General features: G+C 42.7%; 1 protein-coding gene across 2 annotated transcripts in view; it reads right to left on the bottom strand.

Annotated features, from left to right (window-relative positions):
* The window catches only part of fat4 (FAT atypical cadherin 4), a 96,220-nt gene that overhangs the window by 34,399 nt on the left and 47,745 nt on the right, over window positions 1–14,076 (bottom strand). For both annotated transcript variants that reach the window (XM_088293840.1, XM_088293841.1), the window contains exons 2-5: window positions 13,772–13,903; window positions 6,955–7,216; window positions 5,709–6,059; window positions 897–1,819 (exon numbers count right to left, since the gene is read on the bottom strand). In XM_088293840.1, coding sequence (XP_088149966.1) covers window positions 897–1,819; window positions 5,709–6,059; window positions 6,955–7,216; window positions 13,772–13,903 — 1,668 coding nt within the window. The remainder of the gene's footprint in view (window positions 1–896; window positions 1,820–5,708; window positions 6,060–6,954; window positions 7,217–13,771; window positions 13,904–14,076) is intronic.

The following is a 14,076-nucleotide window of genomic DNA, read 5'->3' as shown; positions in this document are numbered from 1 at the left end:
AACACTGCTGGAAGGAAATTTGCATTTTCTACAATCAGGGCCACGACTGGAGACTGTACCAGGTTATCAAGGCTCCACTGCTCTGAAAACTGTTTTACCCCCTCAGCATGTTGTGTTTGTTGTGGATGGATGTTCTCCAATATGAGAGATGATTTGTTGAATTTTCCTGTCATCCATTTTCGTTACCACCATACTTCATTCGGTGGTGATGTGATTGTGATGATCTGTATCTGTCACATTGACATGATCGAGTTAGCTGTGAACAACAATGTGTCATGTTGACGACTTGAGAGGAACAATGTTGCACCACAGGTTTAATTTCATCACAGGGGTACCATGAAGATAATTGTTGAGGGCAGGAAGTTCATTACTCATTCAATTCGCTCAATTGGATTTTCTCTGGGAATCAGCAAAGAGGTGGGAAAAAAAACATCCCCTACTGACTCGAGTGAAGGCGGACTCTGGAAATTAGTCGTTTGCCTCCATTTTTATATGCGGCTCATTTAAATCACCATGGTGGTCATGAGCGTAATGACTTCTGTGGCGCTTTTAAGCAAGCCACATATTTCGACAAAATCCCGCAGAGTTTAAATTGCCCGGCACAAATTGTAGTCTTCCATCATTAAATCATCGGTTCACTCATGTTTTTCTCATGACATGTGGTTAGAAGAGACACCACCACGCCAGTGGCAGATATACCACTCACATACCTGCACTTATTGAATTAGGTACAAGAAATCACTTTACGGCGTGATCTCATTTGAGGTCTCAGGACTGTCATTCAAAAATCTGTCATTCAGCAATCTGCTCACTCAGACTGTCTGTGAATGTTATTCGCGTTCTAACATCTTAAAGAAGTCAACCACTTGACAAGAGACTAAAGTAAACCTAATCACCTGCAGGATGTTTTTCGGTAGCTCCTGAAGGTTTTCCTGAAGGTTGACTGAGTAAGGAGAGAGCTCAAACACCGGCGAGCAGTCGTTGACGTCCAGCAACACGATGTTGACAGTCGCGCGGTCGACCCTTGGACTGCTTCCACGGTCAGACGCTTGGACAACCAGCGAGTAGGAAGACTGGACTTCACGGTCCAGCTGCTTGGCCACCGAGACCATCCCTGTGACCGAATCCATTCTGAAGTCTGCGTTGGTATTTCCCCCTGAGATAGAGAAGCGGATTTGCCCGTTTGTGCCTTCGTCTGCGTCGGTGGCAAACACCTGGATGATGTCTGCCCCGGTCAAGGTGTTCTCCTCGATCTCAATGTCGTAGATATTTTGGGAGAAGCTTGGTGTGTTGTCATTGACATCCAGAACTAACATGGTCACATCCATGGTGGAGGACCTCGGCGGCTCGCCTTTATCAGTGGCGACCACTGTCAAAGTGTAGTTAGCAAGCTCCTCTCTGTCCAGTTCTCCAATCAATCTAACATCCCCGTCTATGGTACCAATGCTGAACTTGTTACCGAAGGGTCCCTTGAGAGAATACTCGACGTAGCTGTTGGGCCCGCTGTCGGCATCCGTGGCCTGGGCGCTGAACACTGATGTGTCCACTGGCGTGTTCTCCTGGATGTACGTCATCTTTTGAGAGATAAACGTCGGTGGGCAGTCATTGACGTCCAAGAGGATGATGGACACTTGTGCGGTGCTGGTGAAGCGGGTCATTGGAGGTGGAGCCAGGTCGTTGACCGTGATCACCAAGTTGTAGAAGGACTGCGTCTCCCTGTCCAAGGCCTTATTGGTTCGGAGGACACCATCTTTGGTTATAACAAAGTGCTCCTGTGGATCGCCTGATGCAATTTTGTAAATAAGCTGTGCATTGGGACCTGCAAGACATATCAGGGGTAGATCAATTAGAAAAAAAGATGTGACAAAATATTAATTGCAAGGGTCCAATATCAATCATCGCAGTCCGATTTAAGTACGCACACTTTATCTGCTCGTCTTGACAGGGATACTTTGACGATGCAGCACAGACTAGAAAATTTACTTAGTCTCTCAGTTGCCTGCCCAACCACCAAGTGTGAAATTTGACAACCAAATAAATCTTTTGTTCACTGTCCATTCCCCAAAACGTGAGTCAGCCCTTCTGAATTTGCATTTCTCTACTATTACTTTGATTTACTAGTTGACATAAAACTGCCCTCATACCAGAATTTGTCAGCCATGACTTAACCACTCAGATGGGCAAAGATCCATCTCTTTTTTTCCAAGTGCTGGCTGGACTACGCAGTCTAAAACACATTGGTCATTGGTGATGGTCAATATTGACCACTTGGTGCCGCCTTCATGAGTGAAAATAGAAAATGATTTGTTTATTTCTTCATGGGAGCTTGCGTTTTTTCCAGAATCAGGGATAATTTTAGTAGTTAGCTTGTTCACAATCTTTAGCTTAGCCCACCGTGTTCATTAATGCAATGAAAGACATACTCGGTGTTGGCCAAGAATTGGTGGGGTGGCAGAAGACAGGACGAACAGTAATAATAATAATTACTATAGTAATAAGGTTAAAATTATTCATCCTTGGGTATTTTGATTAAAAGTATGTCACATACATGTAACATGACATAGGGAAAGCATATGAAATTCAAAATGCCAATATGAGTTTGAATGACTGTTTTGGCCGTTATTATCTTTTCAATTGTTTATAGTTAAGTGATTGTTGCATGCCATTCCCCTTTAAGTCCCAGTTTGGTGGTGCACTGTCCCTTTAAGAGTCAGCGCGAGAACAAGCGCTTCCTGCTCACACAAAGTCTGTTATACACGAAGCCAAGTAGCAGTTAGGTTGTGTCTGATGCTTAAGTCCATAAAACGGCATTCCCTGTAAGTGTTTTCCAAATATTTAACCATTGATTGATGCTAATTAGTAGAGTCTGTAAATCGCAAATTAGGATGTGAACTATTTGCATTGCCGAATGTGCCGCCATTTTATTTATTGTTGTGATGTATTTGTTACAGTTTCACACCTGCCATATAAAGAGAAGGTCTAAACCCATCCTGGCGTCAGTGACTGATTGTGTGGAGGTGTTTAACTAACTGGTTAGCAGAAAGGTTCTGTGAGGCCAGTACAATGACAGAAAGCTCAAACTATCATAAACAATTCAATAATGTACATAAAAACAGTCTTGGGGCATTTTTTAGGCAGTTGTGTTGAAATGGCAACTTCCAAATCTTACACAAAGAACATACGTGACAAAAAATAGCTCGTGAGGTTGGAATGGGATGTGGATGTCTGCATCCCGAAAAAATAGAGGAAACCAGGAAACCGCTGATTGTTTTCGGTGTCCAGTCGTGAGACAAGTTTGTTTTGGACATGCTGTTTTTTCCTGTTTGCAAACAAAAAGTTTCACTTTTTCAACAGCGTGTCCAAACAGTTCAAGCTTTTGTCTTTCAGCTGTTTCTTAATGAGCCAAGCTCAGTAATACGACACTTCAGGAAAATATAACTTGTGCCTGTAAAACCACCTGTTGAACTGTAACCACACACGACCTACAGTAAAGTACCGAATGGTACAATGTAAAAGATATGCTACCAAAGAATACCCGACACGGACATGTAACATCTGGTCATAAGTGCTTACTGCCTGTAATGTTTAATCGAGTTTGTACTTAGCTCCCAGGCCTGAATTTGGAGAATTAACTAAACCTGGTTGCTAAATTTCATTTGAAGGAAAGCAAAGTAACTGCAAATAGATTAGATCGTGCATACTTCTTATTTCACATTCAGTTTTAATAGACCAACTCTTTGAGTGAATTTAGAGCTAAAAAAAAATCTATTGGCAGTTGCCATAAACAAAAATAAAACTGCAAGTCGTGCACTAATAAGACCTTGGATTACAAATGAGCTTGATAAATACTTTTTTGCAGGGTTGTTGAAGGTCGAACATTTTCCCCGGCATCCATTGTTCTAGATGACATTGCTAGATATGCTAAACATGCTTAAATGCATTATCTGGCATCCATTTCCACAAATTGTGGGCGCGCAACAGCTGGAAGTCCCCCGTTCTTGTCTTTGCAAAGTGGAAGATGCAATCTTGGGAACATGGTAGGCAGCTATCGAAAGCACAAACATGTCAAAGTGCTTCTGAATGCACTTTACACAATAGACACATTAGTTGAGGCGCACAACTCCTCAATGAATTTGATATAAATACATATTTGTGTTGATTTTTTTTTTTAATAATTGCTTAACAACACATGAGTGGCGCGCCATTTGAAACGACCTTAATAAAGGATTAATTACTCATCCCTATGCAGTACGAAGGTCTAAGGATCCAAACAGTTTGAGAACCCCTGATCTAAACTTAACATTCGGTTCAATCCAAAAGCGTCAGTAGAACTCAAGGGGTTGAAATGATCTGAAATTGAGCATCGATAATTCAACTCAACAGGGTAGTCATGTGGAAAGCATCTGCACCTTCCCACACCCGGGGAGAGCGTATTTACAGTACACAAGTAATCCCTTATCAAAGGCATGAGTGCCACTTCCATCTGAGTTCAGGCTGCGCTGTCCACAGACAAAGGGGGGCCGGGTCAAAGGTCAGGGCTTAGGAAGTGCTAACAATGGCGCTGTTTTATTTGGACAGTGGGAACGAGCAGCTATATGTTTATGAGATTGCGGCGAGGAGGACGGCAGGAGGACTGGACGCCGTATTTCCCTGGGAATGTCGGTCGCAACCAGCACATTACGGCCCGTATGTAGCGGTAATTACAGCGGGCTTGGCAAAAGCCACTACCTGATCTCACTCTTAATCACATAGTGAGCGTGTTGTATTTAAGAAATTATTTGATGCGTGACGTGAGGTGAGACTGCCATGATATATGATGCATTGCTTGAGATGAAATATGAGCTTTCATACGGCCAGAAGATTATGGAGAGAAATCTTAGTTGGTGATCTTATTTGGACACATTCATATTTGTCATTGCAGTCATATTCCCAATTGCCCCTTGGAACATTAGTTGAGAATTCCACGTCTGCCATTACCAAAGAGTGTCTGGATGTGCTGCGGTGTTTGCTTGGGCACCGAGTAGGCATTTAAAAGAAAAAAGGAAAAAATACCGCAAACATTGAAATTCCTGGAACCCGTCATCCCTCCATAAGACGGATGGTCCAAACCGCGGGTCAACTTTGAACAGGCCAGATAAAGAAATTGAGGAAAGCAGGCAAAGCCAAATAGTAACCAGACATTCCAAATGGTAAAAAAAACAACTACTTAAAAAATCCACCACTAAACATGTTACAGTTCATGTTTTTTTTATGTTTATTTATTTTTTCCCATCCACGTATTTTCTATAGCCTTTCTTTAGGGTCGCAGTTTTACGGGTCCATGTCCCAGCTGCCATCCTGGAGGGGTCGCCACATGTACATTCACAACCGTCACCGAGTGGCAATTGAACAAAGTGCGGAGAATGTGCCACGACACCATTAGTGACTTTTATTTTATCATACATTTTTTTAATGATTGTATTTCATGTCGTTATTTTAGATGCTTTTTAATTGTTGCCCATTGGTTGTCAAATATTAAACCCTTTTCAATATAAGGCATTATGCATCAGTATGCAAGCAGTGCTGTTAATCAAGTACAAGAGTAAGTGTACCTAATGTTGTGATCAAAAAGTGTAAAAATGTAAATGTGAAAAAAGTGATTTATTGTGGAAAAATGTCTTAGGTGAGTGCTGAGCTACTTGATTGTTCATTGTCTACCATGTACATACCATCATCTGCATCACTGGCACCGACAACAACGATGCTGGATCCAGGCGGCACGCTCTCCAAAACCGACGTGCTGTACACGGTGGCGTTAAACGTTGGCGCGTTGTCGTTCACGTCCAAGATGTTGAAGTAGACCCTAACTGTGCTGGCCTGCCCGCCGCCGTCCAGCGCCTTGGCAGTCAGAATGTAGTACTGCTGATTCTCGTAGTCCAGAGGCTGCGTCACGTTGAAAACACCGGTGACCGGGTTGAGCAAGAAGGTCTCATCCTCATCGATGTCCTCCAGTGAGTATGTGACCTCGCCGTTCACCCCTGAGTCTGAGTCGCTGGCGAGGATCGCCGCCACAATGGAGCCTGCCAGACATTTGATGACACAAAAAAAAATCCTTCAAGGATTCGCTTTTCACTGCCAATACGATTAAATGAAAACTCAGCGGGGGCTTATCATTGCAAGGTTTTTTTGTTTTTTTTTATGAATACCGATGATTCACTCGTTCAATCATAAATGGACAGTTTTTCAAATTAAAAAAAAAGCCCTAGCAGACTGCCAGTCATTCATGACATTGATAAATACAATGTAGCATTGTACCACCACCGTCTTACTAGGCTGGCTGCTGAATACTTTGATGATTTGAAATGACGTTCACTTTCTGTACACTATTCATTTTCTGTACACTTTGTCATCAAAGGCCAGGATGGCCGAGTGGTCTAAGGCGCCGCGTTCAGGACCCAGTCTCCCCAGGAGGCCTGGGTTCGAATCTCGAATTTCCCCATTGTGGGACTAATAAAGGGAATATTATTATTATTATTATTATTATCACAGTGTCGCATCTGAGATGGAGCCCATCCCAGCCTTACTCCGGAATGGTCGCCAGTCAATTGCAGGGCACATGTAGAAAAACAACCATCCACTAGGAGGAGTCTTCAAAGAATCTAACGTGCATGTTTTTGGGGATATGGGCGGAAGTCAGAGTCCTTAAAGCAAAATATTTTTAGAGCATACATACATCAGTAGTTGACATTCGAACCACTGACCTCAGAACTAAACTTACTGAGTGCTAGGTCACCGTGCTGCTATATCAAGGATACTTGATCAGGGTACTCGAAATCAAGCCTGCTACCTTCAGTTGCGAGACAATGCAAGATCAGGAGCAACTGAGGTTCAATATCTCGCTCAAGAATATTTAGTCTAAAACATAAGAAAGAACAACCCTTCAACCATCAGTTGAGAGACAGAAAAGGTCCCTACCCGACGCCATATCTTCAGGGATGTCGAACGAGTACGTCGGCCGCGAGAACTTGGGCGTGTGGTCGTTGACGTCCTCGACGGTGATGTTCAGCCTCATGTCGGACGACTGCTTCCCGTCGTCAGCTCGCACCAGTAGTGAGTAACTGGAACGCCGTTCCCGGTCCAGCTTCTTTGTAGCGGTCAGGTCACCGGATTCGGGGTCAATCCGGAAACTGTCGTCGGCACCGCTGATGATGGTGTACGTCACCAGAGCATTTGGCCCCTTGAGGTAGAGAGAAAAATAGGTGATGAGTATAGAGTTGTCGATTTTTAGCGATTATGCAGATCACAGTTGCAGGGAACCTATTAATGTTGACGTTATCCGGCAAAGTGAACATTTTGGTGCAGTTTTCCGAATCAGGAGGAAGACCCAAATGAAAAAAAAAATGGTAATCCTGTCTTTCGCGGCATTGGACTTTTTACGTTTAACTGGGTCTCAAAGTGTGACTGCAAAGGCCAACTCGAGGTTAAACATTTCTACTGATTGACTGATTGGAGATGAAAGTCACTCTATCTCACAGGAAATCCGATTATTTTGCCACTCATCTTAGCATGGGGCTGCTCCGGATCAAACTGTGACCGTTGAGTGACTTGTGTCATCTCATAGGAAAAAAAACAGACTGTGAGCAAAATCCAGCCTTTCAAAATGGACTTTCCGTGTTTTACGGTTTGCAGGGTTGCTCTTATAAAGCAGCTAATAGATCCGCTGCTACACGCCGCACAACACGTGACAGTCACTATTGTCGCCATGGCGTGGGGCTTTGGAACCGGAGAGCAAGCCCTGAATGCGATATGATGCATGAAAGAGCCCGATGACAGAGTCCTGACGTTCAGGTTTGTGCTGGCGACAAAAGGAGCTCAGACAACTGTCTCGGCTTGTGGCTTTTTTATTTTACGTGTTAAATTAAAAAAAAAAGCGACATCAAAAAGCGGCTGTCATTCTGCGGGATGAGGCGAGGGGTCTGGTTACGGCTGCTTAAAAGCCGAGCGAGAACAGACTCTTTCAGTTGTAGCTGGGGAGGTTTCGGGCTTCTTTTTGATCCTACCCGAACAATAAGAAGTTTAGATGAACGTATTAGCATATTTACTGGCTGTTGCCTGATGACAATTGTATTCACATGACATGGTGGCCTCCAATGTAGCGAAGCGACCCTGTTCTGTTAGTACGTATACTCGTACTCAGTGCAGTGTAGGAGAGCAAGAGTAGAGGGCGATAAGTGCTTTGAAAATTTAGCACAGGATTAGTTGGCTGTGATACAGAAACTGATTTTATACGAGGAGGTGCTGACGGCAGCAAGAAAACGGAGCGCCAACTAAGTGGCGACTTAATTAGGCTAGCCTTTGACCTCTCAATAAACCGTAAAAGACAACCTAGGCCAAGTTCTAACATGCCAACCAGTCTTCCGAGTAACTACGGTCACAATTTAAGATGAGTTCTTCTTTGGATTTTTTTCTTGAATGCTTGACCTTGTCTCATTGCAATACCAGAGACCCCCTTCTGTAGTCCAGGCGCAATAAAAACAAAAAGTAAGAAGGCAGCCGGCGCGAGGCTGTAGTCATCTAAAAACCCCGCTGTCATCAATCAGTGTCTCTCGCTCTGGCAATCCCATCAGCCACCTAGGCTGCAGGTCGGAACCTAACGCTCGTGCCTTTGCCAATTAATATTCGTGGCGGGTGGGCCACGGCGTTTTGCAAGAAAGACCAGAGAAAAAAAAACGGCATCAATTCTAAGTAATCTTTGTAGCAAAGTATGTGATTAAGATCTTACACACTAACAGCACTCTTATTCTTGACCTTGACTCAAGACTACTTTACAGCCCTCGATAGACACATCATTGGGAAGGGGAGGCGAGAGGGAGTCGGGGGGCTAACCAATTAAACAGCAGCTTTCCAGTAGGAGCAGACGGAAACTAATTTAGCAAACCGAAGGCTTCAGGACAAACTGGGCAATGCAGACGTTTGAAAAACTACGTGCTGACACCCGTCACCTGTTTCTATTTGACGCGGTGGCTATCCAGGAAAAAAGAGGTAGCCGCAGCTTCGACTTGAATTGGTTTCCAGGCCTTTCGTAATCCAGCCAAGCCTGGCAGTGATGTTGACATGTCAGGAAGGTCAAAATGAACCGTGCAGACAGGAAAACTAAGAAGAAGGATACAGTACACGAAACCACTAACCACTCGAAAAATATTCAAAATTCCCGATTTTAATAGTTTCAACCGCAACATACAATGATTCCAAAACACTTCAAGGGCATTTTACAACATTAGCCTTAAAAAGAAATTTCTTACAAAATATTTCATTTTGAAAAGAATGCAATGGAATTGCGCATTTACATGTACATGTGGTGAAAACTCTTCAGAACTTCTTCTAACGTCCCAGGCTACACTTATCTCCTTCCCAACATGCCAAGGTGTTAATCTTTTCATTGTGAGTAGATATAGCAGGCATGGGCAAACTACGGCCCGGGGGCCACATGCGGCCCAGTAATGTTTTAATCCGGCCCGCCAAACTTGAAAAAAATTAAATGAATAAACCTTGTTAATGTTTTATTTTCTAAATACTCTGGTTTTTCAAAGACATATATATTGTTGTAATGCTTTTGTTCATCTTCAGTTAAAATTAAATGTATTTTTTTTTCTACGATGAGGTGAGGTTACCAAAAACTCCATCCAACTGCTCCTGGTCCGGCCCCTCTGTCCAATTTTAGAACCCATTGTGGCCCACCAATCAAAAAGTGAAGTTTTGGGTTCTGGGTATGTTTATAGGAATCCTCCAAATTAAGTGTTAATGTGGACCATAATTGAATGTAAGTGTTTTGTTTTTTTAAGTGAACTCTGTGAAGTTGGGTTACAGTACATCAATTTGGATGGGAATTATGAATTTCAGTGCCCTTAGTCGAAAATCAGATGTTTCCGAGTCTTGGTTTGCGCATAACCGAATCGCTCGACTGCACATCTGCACTGAGCTGGCATTTGCATAATAGTCGTGGCACACTTCCTTGGGCAGGGAGTCAAGGAAAACCTTGAAAAGTATCAATGGACAAACCAGCTGTGGCTCTTTTTAAGGCTTTCACGTCAGTTCAGAGAGGGTTTCATAAGCTCCCAGTTGGTGATGTTCATTTCAACACTCAGATGCCGAAAACCCTCCCGGAGCACCTGCTGTTGCAATTTGTCCTCATTAAAAATGCACATGTGAAATTTTCCACGGGAGTACAGAAATCTAATAAAAAGTGTCAGTCAAATGAGGTGACAAAGGTTTTCAAAAGAGTTTTAACCTGTATTGGTCCAAGAGTTTAAACACTGATTTAAATTCAACCTTTCTGGGGTGAAAACGGGCCCAGCCAGACCACATTTTATGACATTGTTCGGTCTGGGATTTGATGTCTGCATTCAGCCTGTCAGCTGGTCAACAGCTTGGCCTCAAAGGGGAATCTTCCAATCTGTTCCCGGTGTCAGTGCAACTTTGGTTTCCTGTGCAAAGATGTGGGCAACGAACTTGGCTCGACTCTAACTCTTACTTCTTAGCAACCTTTGTTTTTATTTCAATTTTAATTTAATTGTTTTACAAAACATCTCCAGGATATGTCCCATTTTTTTCCCCCTCAATTCAGCTCTTTCGTTAATGGGATTTTTTTTTCACTAATGACGAAAATAGCTCATGGGCCACAACTCAGACTGCCTTCACTTTAAATCCACGTGAGGAATAAGTGAGCATAATTTCAATTCCATATGCGTTTCGAGATGAAAGGCCAAATAATGTCCCTAAAATCCAGCATTCCAACCAAACTCTCAAACCTGCCTTGGGCTCTCAGATTTACAGTTGATACATATGGACTCAAAAAAAAAAAAAAAAAAAAAAAGCCCATAAGTGCCACTTTATGACTTTCCTCACACGACGCGGGGGCGAGGCCAACAGCTGCACGTTCAAAGTTGTGTGGCCTCCTCATTTAAACTCGAGACCATTCTCGGTCTTTGTGATCTCAATGGCCCGGCTTTTGCCCCTGGATTTAATGTTCATATTGTGACAAAGCAGCTAACGACGGGATGGGAAACCTGTCGCTCATTGAAGGGGAAGACCGCTGATGTCATCCAAAACCAATGAATTCAGACTGAAAGGTCAGCTCTGAGGACTTCCCTTCAGGGGAGGCAGGGCATATTGAGAAAAAAATTAAGAATTAATTAATTATGCTACGCTAACATCGAGGCGTCGATTTGCTAATGAAGGTTGTTGAATTATCTTGGTGTAAAAAAAAACACCTCACAATCGCAGTGAATTTTTGTAACTTTGATGGCAAAACTTTGTTGTTTCAGTAGTGCAAGTAGTAAATTTTGCGATTAATGGCTAGTTCGCCCAAAAAAAACAAAAAACGAAAAAAAAAAAACAACAAGGATAGTTTAATTCAGTTTGAGAAATACAGCGAAAAATATTTTAAAAGATGCTAGGACAACTTTGAAGCTTCAACTGAGCTTGCTGACAAAAGCTAAATCATTATTTGGTCTCAGAATCAAATCATCTGATTTATTTGAGTTCAAAGGTCCCTGAAATTTGTGTATTAGTTAAATGTATTAAAAAAAATGTTTCTTTTATTGCATATAAATTAGAGATTAAATACATTTTGCAGAGAGATTGCGACAATTATCGAGATCGACTTTAATACTGACCAATTTAGTTTAGTTCAGATCAGCATCTTAGAGACGTTCAGCTTTGAAACCTGCTAAAATAGCGTCAAGGCTGTGGAAAAAAGGCTAATGAATTCAACTCATCCTGAAATTATCTGACATAAAATTTAAAATAAAAATGACAATTATGTTATTTTAGTAGGGTTGTTAAAATGTCTTTTAAACATGACTAAAAGGGGCTAGAAGTCAGCAACAGTTTATAAATATAGTGTTTTTTCAAAGGCTATGTCAGTGATGTCATGCAGTGTGGGGGATTAGCGGTAGGGCAGGACCTTTGCCCGTGGGACCTCTCAGATAACGTTAAAAAACGTGCGAGACATCGGAACAATTTCCAAGTGCTCATGTCAGCGCTGTGTCTCAGGGGATTATGCACGAGTAGGTCAATGCGTTGGTATGCTAGAGCAAACGAGAGTTGGTAATCTGCCTCGGTCAGGTGCTACAAAGGTCAGAGGCTAATTTTAGCTGTGCCGAGCAAGCGTCTGTCACGGTTGGTAATCCCGCTTTGTTGCTTGAGTGGGTCGCGGTGGTGTGAAGAAGCCACTCATGTCGATACGCTAAGGCTGGATTTGCACCGCGTGGGTCGGGTGACACAATTCTGATTGCTCTCATGTTATTACATTTGTTTAACGAGCGCAACGTTATTTCACAGGATGGTTCATGTACATGGCGAAACATTGACAGGAAATTCAATTCAACATTTTAACCCATTAAAACCACAAATGTAAACGTGTGCAATGAAAAGGTTTTTATACATTTCTGATGTTTTTCATTCAAATGAGCCACTGCTGAGGTGACGCCCTCCAAGTCTTAAAAACGATTGCAGTCAAGTTGTCAATTTTATTGACTTGTGTATTCACATTTTTTGAGCAACTATTTTTCCAAAAAGTAGTGATCGACCGATATGCTTTTTTCAGGGCCGATAACAATATTGATGATTATTAGAAGTCATGGGGGCCGCTAAACAATATTTAAAGCCGATATTCAATTGTTGAAAAAGAAAGGGGGTAAATTGGTGCCCAAATTTTGAAAAATAAAAACTCCCATACTTGACTTAGTTCAGTGCTTCTCAATTATTTTATGTTACGCTCCCCCTAGCAAAAACAAAACAATTTGTGCCCTCACCCCAGCACCCACTCTCCGCCACAACTATAAATATAATTTTCACTGCAAAACAAAGCTACACCGTAGAGTTAATACTAACTGAGCACAAGGGGCAATGAGAGCCTCCCGTAGTGCGTGTAACTTGAGTTGAAAGAGCAAACTACTTGGTTGGTATCCACTGTACAAGGAACCAATCAGATGGTGCTGTGGGCGGGCCAATCTGCTTCTGCAGGCAGGGACATCAGCACAGCAGAGAGAGAGAGAGAAATAGAGAGAGAGAGAGAGAGGAAAAACAGCCCGGCCGATAATCGGTCTATCACGACCAAAAAGCAACTAGCGGCATATCTACCGACTTTTATGTAATTTATCTGCAGCACTTGAGCTGCAATCACAGCAGAATCTACGCAACCCTTCAAGCAGAAGCTCAGAGAAACTCGGTATCATGTAAATGAACTATCAGAAAGTTTGTAGTAATTGGATTCTAACAAGAGTGACTTGTTTGGGTAAAAGTTAATTATACATAATATGTCCATTTTTCCCGATAACCCAACAACCCTTTTGTTACTAATGTAGAAATAAAAATGTAGTCAGTATTCAGAACCCTCTCACGACTCATAACAAATCTAGAGACTTTGGGAGGTTTATTGGACAGGAGATTCCCTTCCAGCTGGAGTCAGAGCAGATGTGATTCCAACCTGAGAATAGGGATCAAATTGATTTAATTGGTCGTTTCATTTCATATTTGATGAGCGCAAGAAACACACGATCTGACTTTTCACAGTCAATTTTGTACGATTTCTCATTCTTGACAGTCTCATACTGGGCAGAATTTCATTGAAAGTTTGCAGCATCCCATCTACTGGTGTTTCTACAGAGCGAAACTTAAATCCAGGACTCATTCCGAATCCAAATCACTCCCACAGTGGCTCGTCGGGGCGCAGTGCAAAACAGGTGCAAAAATACTGCGAGGGCCTAACCGAAACTTGGGGAGCCGTTACCTCGTCTGCATCCGTGGCTGTTAGCTGCATTATCCTGAAGCCGTCCCCCACGTTCTCCTCGATGGTTACGTCCAGGATATCGTTGGGGAAAACAGGCGGGTTGTCGTTGACGTCCTGCAGCGTGATCTCCACCTGCGAGAAGAGGGGGGGGACCACCAAAGGTTTCAGTTCGAGCCAAGCCAAAATGGACATGAAGGCGATACGAGTAAACGCAAAGCACAATGTTTTTTTTTGTGGTGACTGAAAATAAAGCCGTAGCTGCGGATCATTTGCGAACATTGCGATGTTTCCTTTGGGTTCTGAAA

The sequence above is a fragment of the Idiotropiscis lumnitzeri genome, chromosome 4 (assembly GCF_059441095.1).
Source record: "Idiotropiscis lumnitzeri isolate Australia: NSW breed Sydney's pygmy pipehorse chromosome 4, RoL_Ilum_1.0, whole genome shotgun sequence".
Classification (NCBI taxonomy): Eukaryota; Metazoa; Chordata; class Actinopteri; order Syngnathiformes; family Syngnathidae; genus Idiotropiscis; species Idiotropiscis lumnitzeri.
Note: the sequence above shows the minus strand (reverse complement) of the source record. Positions and strands in the feature narration are given on the sequence as shown.